This window comes from Pipistrellus hanaki (genome assembly GCF_964339955.1).
Source record: "Pipistrellus hanaki genome assembly, chromosome: 8".
Lineage (NCBI taxonomy): Eukaryota > Metazoa > Chordata > Mammalia > Chiroptera > Vespertilionidae > Pipistrellus > Pipistrellus hanaki.
Window position 1 is genome coordinate 55058348 of NC_140510.1, and position 16006 is coordinate 55074353.

At 49.5% G+C, this 16006-nt stretch overlaps 1 protein-coding gene across 9 annotated transcripts in view; it reads left to right on the forward strand.

Annotated features, from left to right (window-relative positions):
• Nucleotides 1-16006, forward strand: part of HDAC4 (histone deacetylase 4) — a 227139-nt gene that overhangs the window by 157648 nt on the left and 53485 nt on the right. For 8 of the 9 annotated variants that reach the window (XM_084892691.1, XM_084892690.1, XM_084892685.1 and 5 more), the window contains 4 exons: nucleotides 4550-4670; nucleotides 7970-8091; nucleotides 10654-10785; nucleotides 12992-13104. In XM_084892691.1, coding sequence (XP_084748817.1) covers nucleotides 4550-4670; nucleotides 7970-8091; nucleotides 10654-10785; nucleotides 12992-13104 — 488 coding nt within the window. The remainder of the gene's footprint in view (nucleotides 1-4549; nucleotides 4671-7969; nucleotides 8092-10653; nucleotides 10786-12991; nucleotides 13105-16006) is intronic. The other variant, XM_084892688.1, reaches the window with a different exon arrangement.

Here is a 16006-nt window from a genome sequence, read left to right on the forward strand (position 1 = left end):
GTAGCAACAAATTTGTTCAATTCATCGTGTCCACCAGCTCATTCTCTGGGCCCCCACCTGGTCAGGTCCTCCACCCATCTGCTGCACCCCCAAAGTGGTCTAGGTCCTCCCACCTATCTGCTTGGTTCCACCTGTTTTACTGTACTTCATGCCTCTCTTCCTATTTATCTTTTTATTTACCTGCCTTTTCTTTAGACAGTCTTTCCTCCCCCACACACCCACACACCCTGTTGTATGAGACTTTGTCTCTCTTATGTTAGTCGGATCAGTACTAGCACATAGTAAGGTCTTTCTAAATCCTTTCAAATGAATGATAATGAACATGAATTATTTTAAAAAGTAGAAATTTTGAGACGTTTGGTTTTTGTTTATTGAAGAGGCGTTACTGATTCCAGAACTTCGATTTAGAGTGGAAAAATCCTTTGAGAGATGAGTACATAACCAGAAGTGTGAGGATCAAAACCAGCAGCTTCCTTTTTGAATTCTATCCTTATGAAGTATAAAGAAGAAAAGAGGATTTCCTTTGCACTTAGAGTCGCAGGTCTGTCGCAGGTCTGTGCCTTGGCAATACTTATTTGCTGCAGTCAGGCCTGTGGGAGCTGAGAGGATGTGCATTTGGGTCATGCCCACTGGCCCCTGTGAGGAGGGACTGTAGCTCAGCCCTCAGCTAAAGGTGGCTGGAGGAGGCCAGTTGGGGTCACTCCTGTGACCACATCACCATTGGCCACTTCTCTAAAGTAGACTTGGTCTGACAGGTGAGTGTGGCACTGCGTCATTTATTTAGCTCATTTAGCTGGGTGAGGATCATTTTAAAGATGAGGAAGTCTTATTTGGGGGCTTGGGTTTGTTTTCCTTTGATTTCATGAGAGCCTGGTAAGGTTCCCTCTCCCACCCCTGAGCAGGTCAAGGAGCCATGGTGCCTGCAGCTGCCCGTGGCCCCTCAGCCCTGCAGACACCCCTCCTCCTAAGAGGATCCTTTCAGCAGCTCAGGGGACAAGGACTTCTTCGTGTCCCAGCTTGGTGGGTGCTTAGCACAAATGGGCCTTATCTCGACTGAGCAGTGCATGTGCCCTGGCCACATATTCCTGCCCTTGGTTGTTACTGGTATTTATTGTGTGCCCTTCCTGCTGGGACTGGGCATTTGTTCTTTGCCTTTCTCGGAGTTCAGGAGCCCATGATGCAAGCTTGAAGGTATGGCCAAAGCAGGGAGAGGCAGTGACTTCCTAAATGAGAGATGTGTGAGGTTCTCTCTATTCCTAGAGCACTTACAGGTGAGACACACCATCCCTCCCATAAAGAGAAAGTGGATCCATGTGAATAGGTATTTTTTTGAGGTTAGGCCAGCTAACAGGAATTCTCATTTGTTGGAAATTTTTGGGATGTGTTCTTATCCTGCTCAGTGAGAACTCTGCTTCTTGTCTTGCTTTCCATTACTCCTTCTGCGACAGCAGGTATGGAAGGACCTGAGGGTTATGTCCTTTGTCTGACCATCGAGATTGTCTTCACCCTGATCACTTTCCTGTAGTGCCAGTGGCACTAAAACATGCCAAGTACTGAAAGAGAAAGGGTAATCTCACCTATTGATAAAGATGTAGGGGACCTGCCCCTGGTGTATGGCCAATAGAAAGTCACAAGGTGGTAAGTGTTTAAAGGCATTTGGAAGATGCTCCAAGGACTATAATATTAAACTTGTTAGATGTCATCATTTTGATGGTCTCTCTTAAGCACTATTCACATGGACAGTGTTATTGACTCATACATGTTCTTTGCAGCATAGTTTCTAACCACAACTAAAGGATAATCTAAGGATGCCCCCCAGTCAGGACTTGACTTTGTAATCCCTGTTTCACTCACAATGGGAATGTTTTCCCACTATGAAAATGCTGTTAGAGTTTATACAATGATGGGACATACTTAGGCCATCATTGTTGGGGGCTGGACACAGATTCTGAGTAATCAGTGACAGCTCTGAGGAAACAGGGTAGGTGTTCACAGGGTGAGTGTGGGAGTGTGAGTTTGGACCTTAATTTCTGTGTGTCTCTTTCTGAGATTAGCTTGTTTGTGCTACTTCCAAGACACCCCAACAGTGGACACTAAGAGGCTCTTGTCCCGTGAGCTGCCGGAAGAATCCTCACAGGAGGAGGGGCATCTGCAGGGTTGAGGGGCCTCCAGGGCAGCTGCAGACACCATTGCCCCTTGACATGCTCAAGGGTGGGAGAAGCTATGGCCAACAAACCATGAAGCTCATGTCTTTGACTTTAGTCCAGTTGGTGAAGTACTTTCTGCCTCAGTAGCTGCGAGGCTGGAAGAAACAGAAATGTGCATTCAATATTATGTGTTATATATACTGAGTGGCCAGATTATTATGGTCTCTGAACGCATAATAATCTGGCCACTCAGTGTGTGTGTGTGTGTGTGTGTGTGTGTGTGTGTGTCGCCCAGTGCATGAATATAAATTTGTGCATGTGGGATCCAGCCAGTCTGGCCAGGGGGAGGAGACATGGGCAGTTGGCAGGGTTGGCCTGCTGGTTGAACTCCTAGTCAAGGTGACAATTTGCATATTAGCCTTTTATTATATAGGATATACACTGAGTGGCCAGATTATTATGCATTTAGAGATCATAATAATCTGGCCACTCAGTGTATAATGTCAATATGATTGCAAAGGAACTTGTTGCCTTATGGGTTCAGGAGTGTGGCAGCCTGCCCAGGATGCAGGCCTCATCTCTGCTGCCGTTGCCATGGGAGGGACGTGTCAGTGTGTACAAAGATTCTCTGAGATTCTGCCTCTAGTGCTGTAGTGAGAAAGAAACCACTCTGCTGCCAGTGCTCAGTCCAGAACTTACTTATTTATTTTTATTTATTTATTTATTTATTTATTTGTTTGTTTGTTTATTTGTTTGTTTTATTTATTTATGAGAGAGGGAGAGGGGAACATTCATGTGAAAGAGAAACATCAATTGGTTGCTTCTTGCATACACCCTGACTGGGAAGGATTCATCCTACAATCTGGGTATGTGCCCTGACCAGGAATCGAACTTGCTACCCTTTACTGTACAGGACAACACTCCAGTCAGCTGAGCCACCCAGCCAAGGCCAGAATGTTCTTTTATGTAAGAACTAGAGGTCTGGTGCATGGATTCATGCACTGGTGGGATCCCTTGGCCTGGCCTGCACTCTCTCACAATCCAGGACCCCTCAGGGGATGTCCAACTGTTGATTTCAGCCTAGTCCCTGCAGGCCAGGCCGAGGGACCTCACCGGTGCACCAGGCCTCTAGTATGCATATAAGAACTTTGTTTAATCTCTTATCGCCTTCCCCGCTTCCTTCTGAGGTTCATCAGTCTGTTCCATGTTTCCATGCCTGTGCATTGAGCATCTTCACCCTTGATGGTCAGTGCACTGCAGCCGATTGGACGGTGGTCCCCGCCCCCGATTGGGGTTGGGGGGCTGATTGGGGGCAGGACTGGCCATGGAGAAGAACTGTGGACAGTAGGCTGGCCAGCCCTTCCCCCGAATGGGGTGGGGGTGCTGATCAGGGGCCAGGGGGAGGGCCATGGGATGGGTGGTGATCAGGGGCAGGGCTGGCCATGGGAAGAGGCTGCAGGCTGATTGGGGTGATGGAGACCCACTGGGGCATGGCCAACCAGGGGAGGGGCAGCAGGAGGTTGGCCGCCAAGCCATGCCCCCTATTGAGGTGGGAGGTGTGATCAGGTGCAGGCCAGTTGTGGGGGAGGGTAGGGGTGGGCTATGTGCCTGTTGTGGTGGGGCTGGCTGATCAGGAGAGGGGTTTGCATGTGGGGGGGGGGGGAGAAGAGGGGGCGTTTGGCCAGCCGCCCTGCTCTTGATTGGGGTGGGAGAGTCCGATCAGGGGCAGGCCTTTATGGGGGAGGGGCTGCGAGGTTGGCCAGTCGGCCCCACCCCCTGATCGGGCCACTCACTGTTCATTATGGTTGTTATGGCCATTATGGTCACTGGTGTGTGTGTGTGTGTGTGTGTGTGTGTGTGTGTGTGTGTGTATATATATATATATATATATATATATATATATATAGGCTAGAGGCCTAGTGCATGAATTCATGCACAGGTGGAGTCCAACCGGCCTGTCCTGATTTGGGCCGATTGGGGCTGGTTCAGCTGCGTGGGGGGGCTGCAGGCAGTTGGCTGGCACGGCCCCCCAATTGGGGTAGGGGGTGCCAAACAGGGCTGCTGTGTGCATCAAAACAACTGGTCGTTCCAGTCATTCTGGCGATCCAGTCACTTGGCTTTTATATACTGTATATAAATAGATAGTAAAGCTTCCTTCAGAAGTGGATTAGTATGAGGGGATAGTCTATCTTCATACTTATTGCTTCTGCACTTTTGATAAAATGCAATTATGTAAAACCCTTGGTGGAAGAGGACCTCTTATTAAACCTTCTGCCTTCTCCTTCCTTCAAGAAGCTTCCACGGTGTTAGCAGCCTCCTGAATTATAATCCCAATGTCTCCATCCCCTTCCCATTTCAGGGCAGAGCCTCCAGTCACTGCCTTGTGCTTTCTCCCATGCCAGGTGCTGTGGCCAGCACAGAAGTGAAGATGAAGTTGCAAGAGTTTGTCCTCAATAAAAAGAAGGCGCTGGCCCACCGGAGCCTGAACCACTGTATCTCCAGTGACCCTCGCTACTGGTATGGGTAAGTGGGGTGTGGGCAGGGCCCTAAGCACACAATCCGTGATAGATTTGAGTGACACCAGTTCCACTCCTGGAAGGTGTGGAATTAGACACGTCCAAGACAAGTAGCAAACATGCTGTGAAGGATAAGGTCTGGTGGTTAAGACACACTGCAGTCGCCCAGAGGGGCTTGGCCCTCTCTTAAAATGACCTGAGTGATGCTCCAGGGCTGGGGCCTGCCCATCATTCTCGGCTTTCCTGGTCTTCTCAGGCCACAAAAGGATCTACTTCAATTGGAACTCTGGTCTCAATTAGGCACCTCTATATCTCTTCCCCAGGTGTTATTGATTCTTAGGGAGTCAGTAAACCCCTGCAGCGTATTTATTTATTTATTTATTTTAAAAATATATTTTATTGATTTTTTACAGAGAAGAAGGGAGAGGGATAGAGAGTCAGAAACATCGATGAGAGAGAAACATCGATCAGCTACCTCCTGCACACCCCCTACTGGGGATGTGCCTGCAACCAAGGTACATGCCCTTGACCCGAATCAAACCCGGGACCTCTCAGTCCATAGGCCGACGCTCTATCCACTGAGCCAAACCAGTTTCAGCTGTTTATTATTTTTATGTAAGAGCCTCTGCCAGAGCCTGCACAAGGACAGAGACCCTCAAAGAGCCTACTCATGCTGGAAGTCGAAAGTCCTGACCTTGTCGGTGGTGATGCCATGTGCAGGGGGAATGCTCTGCCAGCAGGGTTCCAGAGCCCTGGCCGTGGACACAGGCCGGGTTTGGAAGGGCGTGGCGAGCTTGTGGCTTTAAACACTGACCAAGGGGCTTCATAGATGTTTGCTTTACTTGTAAGTTTCTACTGCTCTTCCGAGTGATTTCATTTTGGGAGAAACCCATGGGTAGTTTTTATAAATCAAAATGTGACTACCATTAATTTCATGGGGGTGAAAATGTAGCTGTCCTCACGCTCCAAAGTACTAAAACATCAAATCCCATTGAGGTGATCTCACTTATTCCCTTAGATGACATATCAGTCATCTCAATGCAACCTAAAGGCATTTTGTCCCCAGACCCTTTTCTGCTCCCCTTGGCTCTCTGTGGCTGCTCATTGCTGGAACACCAGGCTGTGCTCATGCCATGACCTGCTGTGGTATTTATACAGCTCAACCAGTGACAGTCACACAGGAAGGAAGGCCATGGGGGTCCATGCAAAGTCGTAACAGAGTCCTGAGCCCAGAGCCACCTGAGAGGGGGTGTTCGTTAGCCGTGCTGGGGCAGTGCACTTGGAGATCCCACTTTTGATAGCACCAGTCTGACCTGTGGTCTCTCCACTGATAGTAGTCACAGGTTTGTCATGGGAAAGATCCATTGTCTAGGCTGGGGTGGCAGGTGGAAGCTGGCTGAGTGAGAGTAGCAGTTGGGAAATGGCTGTGGTGGTGTCCACGGAGTTGAGTTGAGGGCAGCAGTAATGAAGCCTGGTTGGGGTTGGGTGGGCTCAGGGACCAGGAGGCACAGTGAGGAACCTGGACTATAGACTTATAAGGGCAGTAGCTGGAGGGAGGCTGAGACAGCTGGCAGAGAACCTTAGAAGAGATGACCATGGGGTGGCAAGGCCCCAGGAACCTATCCAGAAGAGGAGCGGTGTCAGAGTGGTGAGCCCAGGCGAGTCAGAGTGGGAGGCATGGCTTGAGCACATCAGGGTTGTTGGATGGCTGCCACAGGGCCCTGGAGGAGGGTTAGGGAGAGAGTAGGTGGGCAGGAGTAGAGGCCATGGTGGTGGGCTCATGGATGAGGGGAGCATGGAGTCCACAGGCTGGGCAAGTGCGTCACCTGCATCAAGGAGGCTGCAGAGAACAGGTAGCCTCTGCAGAGACGGGGCAGGAGCTGTGAGGTTAGGAGTGTAGGGGCTTCTGGGGAGGGGTCCACAAGGAGTGGCTGGGGCAGGGAAGGGGAGAGGGCAAGTGGCTGCCCCTAGGATACACTGTAAAGCTGTGATTTGGTAGAGGGTGTTAGCCCCCAGACCTTGAATGACATTGTGGGAGACAGTCCCCAGGGTGACGCTTTCGGGGTCTTAGTACAACTGCAGGTTAATAGGAGGGCTTTGTGCCTGAAGGAGAAGTGACCCTTGATGAGGTTGCAGCCAGCCCATGGGTGCCCCTGTTCCAGCCTGGACTCCCAGCCCAGGCCACAGGTGGTCTCAGGAATGTGAGAACGTCGTGATGGAGTTTCATCCCTGTAGCGGTGGGGCATGGCCTGGCGGGGCTGGTGCCAGGCGCTCGATGGACTAGCCCTGCTCATTGGCCTGGTCTCTGTGAGAGATACCTTCTTTACACTGCTTTGCTCTTGAATATTCAAATATCCACCTGTAAGCACTTAGAAGCTCACATTCTTAATTCAAATACCAGCAGGTGCATGGATAAGAAGTCCTGTGTATTCAAATAAATAGTCTAACAAATTCCAAATAAGTTTGGCAAATTTGTTTTCAGTCATTAAGCAGATTACACAGTTTGAATTTCACAGAATTCATTACACCTCTGGTGCTTCCACAAGACTCAGCTGGCAGTTCCACCAGGACAGAGCTTGCTAATGGTTGTTCGGAGGGCAGCTAGCCCTCTGATGCCTCCCTCTCCCCTGAGCCTCCCTGTGGCAGCCTGCCTGCCAGGCATTTTAAGGATTCTGAGTTCTATATGGCTGTTCATAAAGAAGTAAATGTATAGATCAACTCCAGGGCAGCCTGTCCCTCCCCACAGAAGAAAATGTCTGCGGTGATTTTGTCTTGGTGGAAAAGCTGCAGGTTCTCTGCTGGAGGGAAGTACCATGTGGCTTCTGCCCTCAAGGACCCAGACATTTCCAACTGTCCTCCCAAATCCCTTCCATTTCCTCTCATAGCCACCCCTACCACTCTTTTGGTTCTTTACACCTGGAGCCCACCTGTCTACCTCTGGGCCCTAGCCCCCCAGGACGAGCCCCTCTGCCAGTGGTGACCCTGGTGGCCAGAGTACAGACGAAGTCAGGAGTCACCTGAGAGCAGTGGCTTGGCAGAGACTTCTCGGCATCAGGTCAGGCAGGGGAGGTGCGGTCACATGGTCTGCCTCTCTGTCGGTCTTGGTTTTGGTTTTCTTTCAGTCTGGTCCCAGAGAGGAGACTGGTCTGCCCAGGAGGCCACCAGCTGAGCTGGAGTTGATGTCAAAGGGAGGACCACTCATGGGGACAGTGTCTCAGACTTTGGTGTGCCTTGCTTTGAGGAGCCAAGCTACACTGAGTCCATGCCCCACACTCACTAAGCCATGTCTTTGCATGTCATCCCCAGGAAAACTCAGCACAGCTCCCTGGACCAGAGCTCCCCACCCCAGAGCGGTGTGTCGGCTTCCTACAACCACCCGGTCCTGGGCATGTACGACGCCAAAGACGACTTCCCTCTCAGAAAAACAGGTCAGTGTCCCTGTCTGCTGGTGTGAGGATGGGGTGGGCCCTGCACCTGCACCCCCCACATCCCTAAGTCCACCTGGCACTAACAGGAAGCCCTTGCTAATTTTAAATTGGTGCTTCTTTATTAGAGCATCATTTTAAACAATATTCTGAAGTATTCCTATTGATTAATACCAAAAGCATGAAGGTCATGTATATGCACATACTTTTTAAGGCTCAAGCTCATTTGTAAACATGCAAACTTACTCTTCTTTTGGGGGGGTGCTGTACTTTGCCCAGCCTAGAGTGTCCCCTGGTGGATGTGGGAACACAGCTGCTCCTGTGATGGGCCTTGAGATCTTCTTAATGTTGGCTCTCAGTACTGCATCTGGGCAGAGCCCATGAGCGGAGGTGGTTGGGGTGCTGGAGTTGGGGGGAAAGCTGTATGAGAAAGAAATCAGGGACATTGCAGGGGGAGGTCTCAGGGGTTTGAGCAGCACCTCTGTCACAAATGTAAATAGGGTACCAGGCCTTTTGGACTTTCTGCAGTATTGGTGGTTTAAGCAGGCAGAGGTGTTTAAGATGAGAGTGGCCATGGGCAGTGCACTGGGGCTGAGGAAGGGCAGGGCTAGGGTAGGAGAACCATCCAGAGCTCTGTCTCCGGGAGGCTAGGGCCTGAATGGCATCAGAACCTGGGCCGCAAGGCAGTGTGGGTAATGTGGGGACACCTGCTTAATGGGAATAGTCTGCTGTGCAGCTGTGTCTTTGTAAAAACAAACTTTGTGTTATTTAGAAGATTTCAGTTAATTCAGGACAGAAATGTTTTAAAGCAGTCACAACCCAGGTCTTTTACCTCAATGATGAGGCATTGGGGGTGGGGGCTCACCTGCCAGCCCACCCTAAGACTGAGATGGAGTGGTTGGGGGGTGCTTCTCAGTAGGTGGAGCTGTGCCCAGAGATGGGTCAGACCAGGGTGCAGACCTGGAAGTTGCAGGGAGGGAGGTTGAAGCTCAGCCCCAGCGAGATTTGACTAGCAGTCGAAGTGTGTGAGAGAAAGGGGCCACAGCAGTACGGCCATGCCCCTGGTGCTGACCCCAGAGCCTTGACTAGATGTTGAAACCCCTCCCAGCCAGAGGTGGGGTCCTACAAACAAGTGTAAAACCTTTAATGCTAAAGGTGGATGTGGGGCTTCTGTCCTTTCCTTTTCACTTTGAAGGTATGGTTCACACTCATCATCTACCAAGACTGATCTTGAGTTTCCCCTAAAATGAGTATCTACCAGCTGGACAGAAAGAAGTATCTGTCAGGGTCTGGGGCGCATCCTCCAATTGCTCTTAAAAAATGGGCTTGAGTGTATTCAGAAGGTTTTAAAGACGACTTTGTTGTGCTTTTCCAAAGAAACTCCTAGAGATAGCCAGTGTTGTTCAATACTAGGCAGCTTGTACACTGGGAAAGTGGTTCACACGTTGTTCTGTGTTCAGCCTTCAAACTGACACCTGCCAGACTTGAACTCCTTTCATTATGAAAAGTGCCCAGTGAGATCGAGATCTTGTGCTGATCTTTTCAAATCTGCAGGTTTCACTGTTCAGTGGGAAAGCTGCCCTGAGCCCAGTTGAGTATGGTAGGGGGTTTAGGAGAGCATCACATAGAGTACATTTTTTAAAATGAAAAATTACATAAATAAATCATGCTTGTATTAAATTAACACAAGCAGAAGTACGCACCCTGAGTCTTATTTCCCAAGGCAGCTACTGCCAGTGGTTTATCTGCAGACATTTTAGAGCCTTTGTGTTGGGTGTGTGTGTGTGTGTGTGTGTGTGTGTGTGTGTGTGTGTGGTGTGTATAGCTGTCTTTTTGTTAACAAAATACCTGCTCTGCACTTTGTCCTGTAACTCTGTTTTTCAGCTAATGTTATAATGGAGGCACCATTTCATGAGCGTATAAAGATTAATACCTGATTGGTCAGGGGGTGGCCTAGGTTTTAGGTACAGAAGACTTAGGAAACACCATGGGCAGAGTGGCAGGTTTGCAAATGGCTCTGTCCACACAAGCAGAGCTGTGAATAAAAACCAAACCAAGCTGAAACACCTGTGGCCTATGTGCAGGTGAACTAGGATGTTGAGACCTGGCTTGGTTAACCCTCATCCCAGGGTGGTTTGGCTTGGTGTCAGTACCCTCATGTCAGCCATTCACAGAGGACACAGGTGCTCCAGCGGGCAGCTTGCTTCTGGGTTTGTGATACATGGCAGGTGAGCAGGAAAGTATGTAAGGTCAGGATAATGCCCATGGGCCAAAGCCCCAAAAACCCACTTCTGTTTTCCTCCCCTCTGCTGGTAAGGCACAGTGACATTATTTTTTATGACTCCACTGACACAAGTTTATAATCCTATATGTGAAGAAATATAGGCATCAGATGTGTTTTACTCACTGTTTGATTGAAAATACTCTGCCCAAGGCCTCAGAATAGTGCCTTCACTCAGCTGTTAAGCAAATATTTACCCAGTTTGCAGATTTTTAAACCACCACAAAATAACCCTGACCCAGGTTGTGTCTGCCTTGCTGTAATGACATCTCCTTTTCATGCAGCTTCAGAACCCAATCTGAAATTACGGTCCCGGCTAAAGCAGAAAGTGGCTGAGAGACGGAGCAGCCCCCTGTTGCGCAGGAAAGATGGGCCTGTGGTCACTGCTCTAAAAAAGCGTCCCTTGGATGTCACAGGTATGTTAGAGGAAAGTATAAACCCCACTGCCTGCCCACCAACCCAGCACCACCTTCTCCATGAGGCTCTTTAGCACTTCTGAGGCTGAAGCCCACCCTGTACACCTTGCTCCAGCATGAGTCACTAGGCACAGGGAGCACAACAAAGCTAACAGGGCAGGAGAGTTCTGCGGGGATTCAGATTGAGGTTACTCTGAAGGTGAGGTTTTAATCCATTCTGCCTGTTAGTGGGGAGTCACACGTGTCTGACCTGCTCCAATGCCAGAACCACTAGAGCATCAAAATGGTTCAGCATGGGGCCAGCAGGTAGACAGAAGAGAAATGGGTACCACCTAGTGGTGGAGACACAGAATATACCTACTGGGCAGAGACCCTTTCCAAGGGCTCACCCCTTCACAGGGATGTACTCCAGGTCCCTTGGTGCACCCCAATCCTCAGAAGCACCCCCTTACAAGAGTGAATCCCCTATCCAAGATATACCCCACCTCGAGATACACCCCTGACCCAAGACACACCCCCTCATCCTGTGGGCATACCCCGTTTCTTGGGGGTGCACCATGTCATAAGGGCACACGTCTACATTCCTGAAAGCACAGGACAAAGAAGTTGCTTAGAGGTGGCCTGGAAATGGGTATATGTGTGGGAGGGGTTGGGGGTTGAGGGCAGCATTTGCACCAAGTACAGGGTTTGGATTGAAAACCAAGACTCTCTGGAGCAGTAGGGGGCCTTTGGTGTTGGTCCTTCCTATGTGAGCAGCCACATCCCACAATCTGAGTCCCAACACCTTTGGTATAAGTGCCTGGCAACCTGCCCAGCTGCTCTTGAGGTTCCTCGGCCCAGGGGAAACCCAGCCTAGAGCCTGTCTCCACATATTTGTGGATTAGTGTAAAAGAATCTGGGGACCCATTTTTGTCTTTGTCTTCCTTTTTCAATGTGGGGTCTGTCCACTGGTTGTTCTAGTGTGGAGGCCTCATTTAAAGAAATGAAGAAACGTCTGAAGTCCCTCTTGATTTCACCAGCTTGACACTTCTGTGCGAATTAAAGAATCCCGTTATGTTAAAGCACTTGTGTGCTCATGGACACAGCCTGGTTTCCTCTGAGCAGCATCTTGGTCAGGGCCAGCTCTAAGGCCAGCATTTATTTCTAGTCACACTGTTGGGGAGATGGCATTGTCCCAAGGCTTCTTTCTGAGCATTAGAGTGAATGTCATGTCAGCCATGACTGCTGATGCTACTGTAAGACCTGGCTGGTCCTCGCTGCCCAGGAGCTTTCGATCTAATTCAAGAGACCTGACCATCACTGTGAGACAAGTAACAGACTGGGTGTGCAACTCCTGATTGACACTGAGTGTGTTTCATAGATAAAGCACCCAAAGGAACCTGGGCCAGGACATGAGGGAAGCTGCACAGGCCAGAAAAAAACTTGAGGGACAGGTGCAGGTGTCCTGGGCAGCACAGGGCCCCAGGTGGCTGGAGGGGCCCGTGCTCTGAGCATAGCTGATTTCCCAGCAGACAGGACCTGGTGGTGGCCGTGGTCACAGGTTGGGGCAGAGAAAGCAAGTCCTGTGTTCATTGCTGCTCCCCTGGAACTCAGAAGGCCAACTGGACAGAATACCTTCCTCTCCTCTATCACACAGCGAATGGAGCCTTCTCCCTATGAGCAGCGTGCAGCCACTGTGCCTTCACAGTTACTTATACACGCTGTAGTGTGTGTTTCCACATAACCCAGATCAGTCGCAGAAACTACAAGCTCTACTTTTCTTGGACCTCGATGTAACTCAGGAAGGATGAGAGGATGTGTTCAAAGTGGACATTAATGGTGTGTGGCTTTCCTAGTGACAAGTAACCTTTCCCTGCTCTCATCATTGGGCTTGTGTGTTTCCTGGCCTTTTGTTTAGAGTATTAGTTAGTGTCCAAGGGCTTGTCTTTCTGGTCTTGAAGATCATCTTAAAACACAAAAGAGAAATAAAATTGATAATGTGTACAGCTCAAAAGTCTCAGGTGTGGGGGTCCACAGAACTGAAAGATTAGCAAAACTGAAAATGGGGAGTGGGCTGCACAATGCTCTTTGGGGACCCTGGTCATGTTCTCTCCTGCTGGAGTTTGCCCACACGCTGGTGAGCAGCAGCCCAGGCCTCAGTAAATGAGTCCCATGACTTTCCTGGGACTTGAGCGAGTGTGGATGACGACATGTCTTTCCACTACAGACTCTGCATGTAGCAGTGCCCCTGGCTCCGCACCCAGCTCGCCTAACAACAGCTCCGGGAGCGTCAGCACGGAGAATGGAATCGCACCTACCGTCCCCAGCATCCCAGCCGAGGTCAGTGCCCCGCTTTCTGTTTGTTTCCTGAAGGCCCTGAGGGGGATTCAAAGAGCTGATTTGTTTGAAGTGAGTGCATCTTACAGTTATCCTTCAGACTTAACTGTCCAGGTCGTGGTGAGGGAAATTGAGGAATGAGGCAGCCTGCAGAGCACTGATGTGGACTTCATTGTCCACTTGCCACTCATCATTCGACCTCCTTTACATAGGGACTCAGGAGTTCCCAATATGAGAGTCGTGGTCAAAGAACATTTCTGCACCCCCTCTTTCCTCCTGGGCTCTTCAGAGCACATTAGGTCCATCCTCCACATGAACCACATGCCAATGGTGCCAGCTGCCCATAACCTCATGGCACAGGGCTCTGCATGCTGGTTGGGAACAGGAGCCCATTGGAATCGTGGCTGGATGGGAATTAAAATATTTTTTGTGGCTCTAGCTGGTTTGGCTCAGTGGATAGAGCATCAATCTGCAGACTGAAGAGTCCCAGGTTCAATTCCGGTCAAGGGCACACCTTGGTTGCAGATTTGATCCCCAGTCCTGATCGGGGCGCATTCGAAAAGCAACCACTAGAAGAATCTCTCTCACGTTGATGTTTTCTTATCTGTCTTTACCCCTCCCTTCCACTCTCTCTAAAAAACAATGGAAAAATATCCTCTGGTGAGTTTTAACAACAAAAACAAAAATACTTGTTATGTATTGAGAGATACACAACTTAAAATGTTGCCAACAAGGCACAGGTACTTGTGTCAGGAACACTGGATGGAACCATACTGGGAGATAGTTAGGGTGTCAGCATCACGAATTGGGTACAGAGAAGGTTCTGGGATCACTTGGAGGGAACATCAGGTGCAGGGGTTGGCTGAGAGGGAAGGAGGGCCTCCTGGGAGAAAAGGTGGATAGCTTCTTCAGCCAGGTGGAGGGTCCCAGGGCCAGCTGCAGAGGTGCTATTCCCTTGACCTGACCTGAGTCAGAGCGACTTTACAACAGTAAGTTCCAAGACCTTTGCTCTTACATTCATTCCCCACCATTTATCCCCCAAGTGTCTCTGGAGCGCCTCTCTTGCCCCAGCCCTTTGCAGGCTCGGGACTTAGGGCCAGAGTCCAGCCAAGGGCCTGCTTCTCCCGGCTCCTCATGTTGGTGAGGAGAGGTAGTCAGGTGGGCCAGACTTGAACAGAGAACTTCGCACTTGCTGAGTGGGGATGTGGGTGGGATCCATGTGGGGAACCTCCTCAGCATTGAGTGTCTGGCAAACTGAGCCAGAAGCACCGTCTGCCCAGACAGCTCTACTGAGTGGGTTCTGTGTTCTAACTGACAGGAGGCCATACTTTATTAGACATAGCTTCTTACTTTCCTCCTTAAATGGTTAGAAATGAATCCAGCCCTTCCAAAGAAAGGGCTGACAGAGTTCTAGACACTTTATCGGTAAGCAGATTCTTGGAAACTAAGATTACTGTTTAATTTGCTTAATCCCCATTTTCTCATCTTTTTCTTTTATACATCTCTTTCTTTTATGACCTTTTCTTTTCAACCTACTATTTAAGTGCTTATTTAGATTATATAGAAAGTTTTGAGAGTCCCCTTGGGTGTTCAGGTCATAGCTCATTGCAGCCTGAAGTTGTGTAGAGCTCAGCCTAGAAATTGCTTCCGGGACGAGATGTCAGGATCATCACGTGGGCAATAGCGATCCCGGGCCCTGGTGGTTATTATAGGTGGGCAGGTACGTATCTAATGCTTCATGTTATAGGGATGTCTTATTTGGGTGAGTCTATATGGTTCCGGTTTAAAGTATGTGTTAATTTTTCCAAGTCACACATTAGTTCGAATTACTAGAAGATGTAGGAGGGTTCACAAGAAATGTTAAGAGTACTGGCAGGGGAGACTTGGAAAATGTGATGGTGTGTAGATGTCCTTTTTTAGGATTGACAGTTCCCTGAGAGGCACAGAGGCTTCCCAGTCCAGAGGCGGTGTGGAATCCTTGTGTGGGAGGGAGGCAGGGGACCCTTGGACAGCGTGGAGCTCAGCCTCACTACATCCTGTCCCCTTTTATACAGAGGATGTAGGGCTCCCTGTGCCACAGTCAGCGGCTCCATCCAGTTCAGAAGGCTAGGTGTGATTGAGACATGCCTGTGACTAGGGTGTGCCTGTGATTGGGGTGTGGCTGGCAGGGCGGTGCCACAGAACTGAGAAGCTGATAGAGACATTGACACTGAAAATGCGGGCAAGTCTACCTACCAAGTAATTCTTAGGCAGCTTTATTTCTAAAAATAACTTAGGTAAAAAAAAAAAAATAGCCTTGATTATAAAGAGGAACTTCCAACCTTGGAAACATTAGAACATCTCTTCGTTCCTGGAGAATCTCAGTTCAGTGGAGCCACGGTTTCCTTGGCAGTCGCAGTCATGGTCCCTAAAACATAGCCTGTTAGTATTTTACTTTTAACAAAATTGTTTTGTGTGGGAAGAGCGCTTTCACAGTCGTCCTTTCATCGTTACTGTACCATTGACTCATGGGTGACTATGGTAGCTGTACAGGTAGCTGCAGCCAGTCTCTAGAACAAGACATGCTGCTTCCTTCCTCATGAGGAAAGCCGTTCCATCCTCTTCTGCCTTTAGCACAGGAACAAAGTGTATGTTTCTTGATGACACCGAAATATGACACCATCAACATAGCCACCTGGGGAATCTGCAAGTGCACACTCTCCGAGTCCACACATGGGCTCTGAGGGTGGGCACTGGTCCCCGCAGGCCGGCAGGGCTGCAGACAATAGCCGCTTTCTGTAGTAACGTGTAACAGCTTTCAGTCCACAGGTTTTCCCCTGGAAGTGAAATGGTTCTTATCCTTGATTTATGTTCACTGTGGGAAGGATGGAAGGAAGTCAGGATGTTCATCCCTCATGTTATTTTC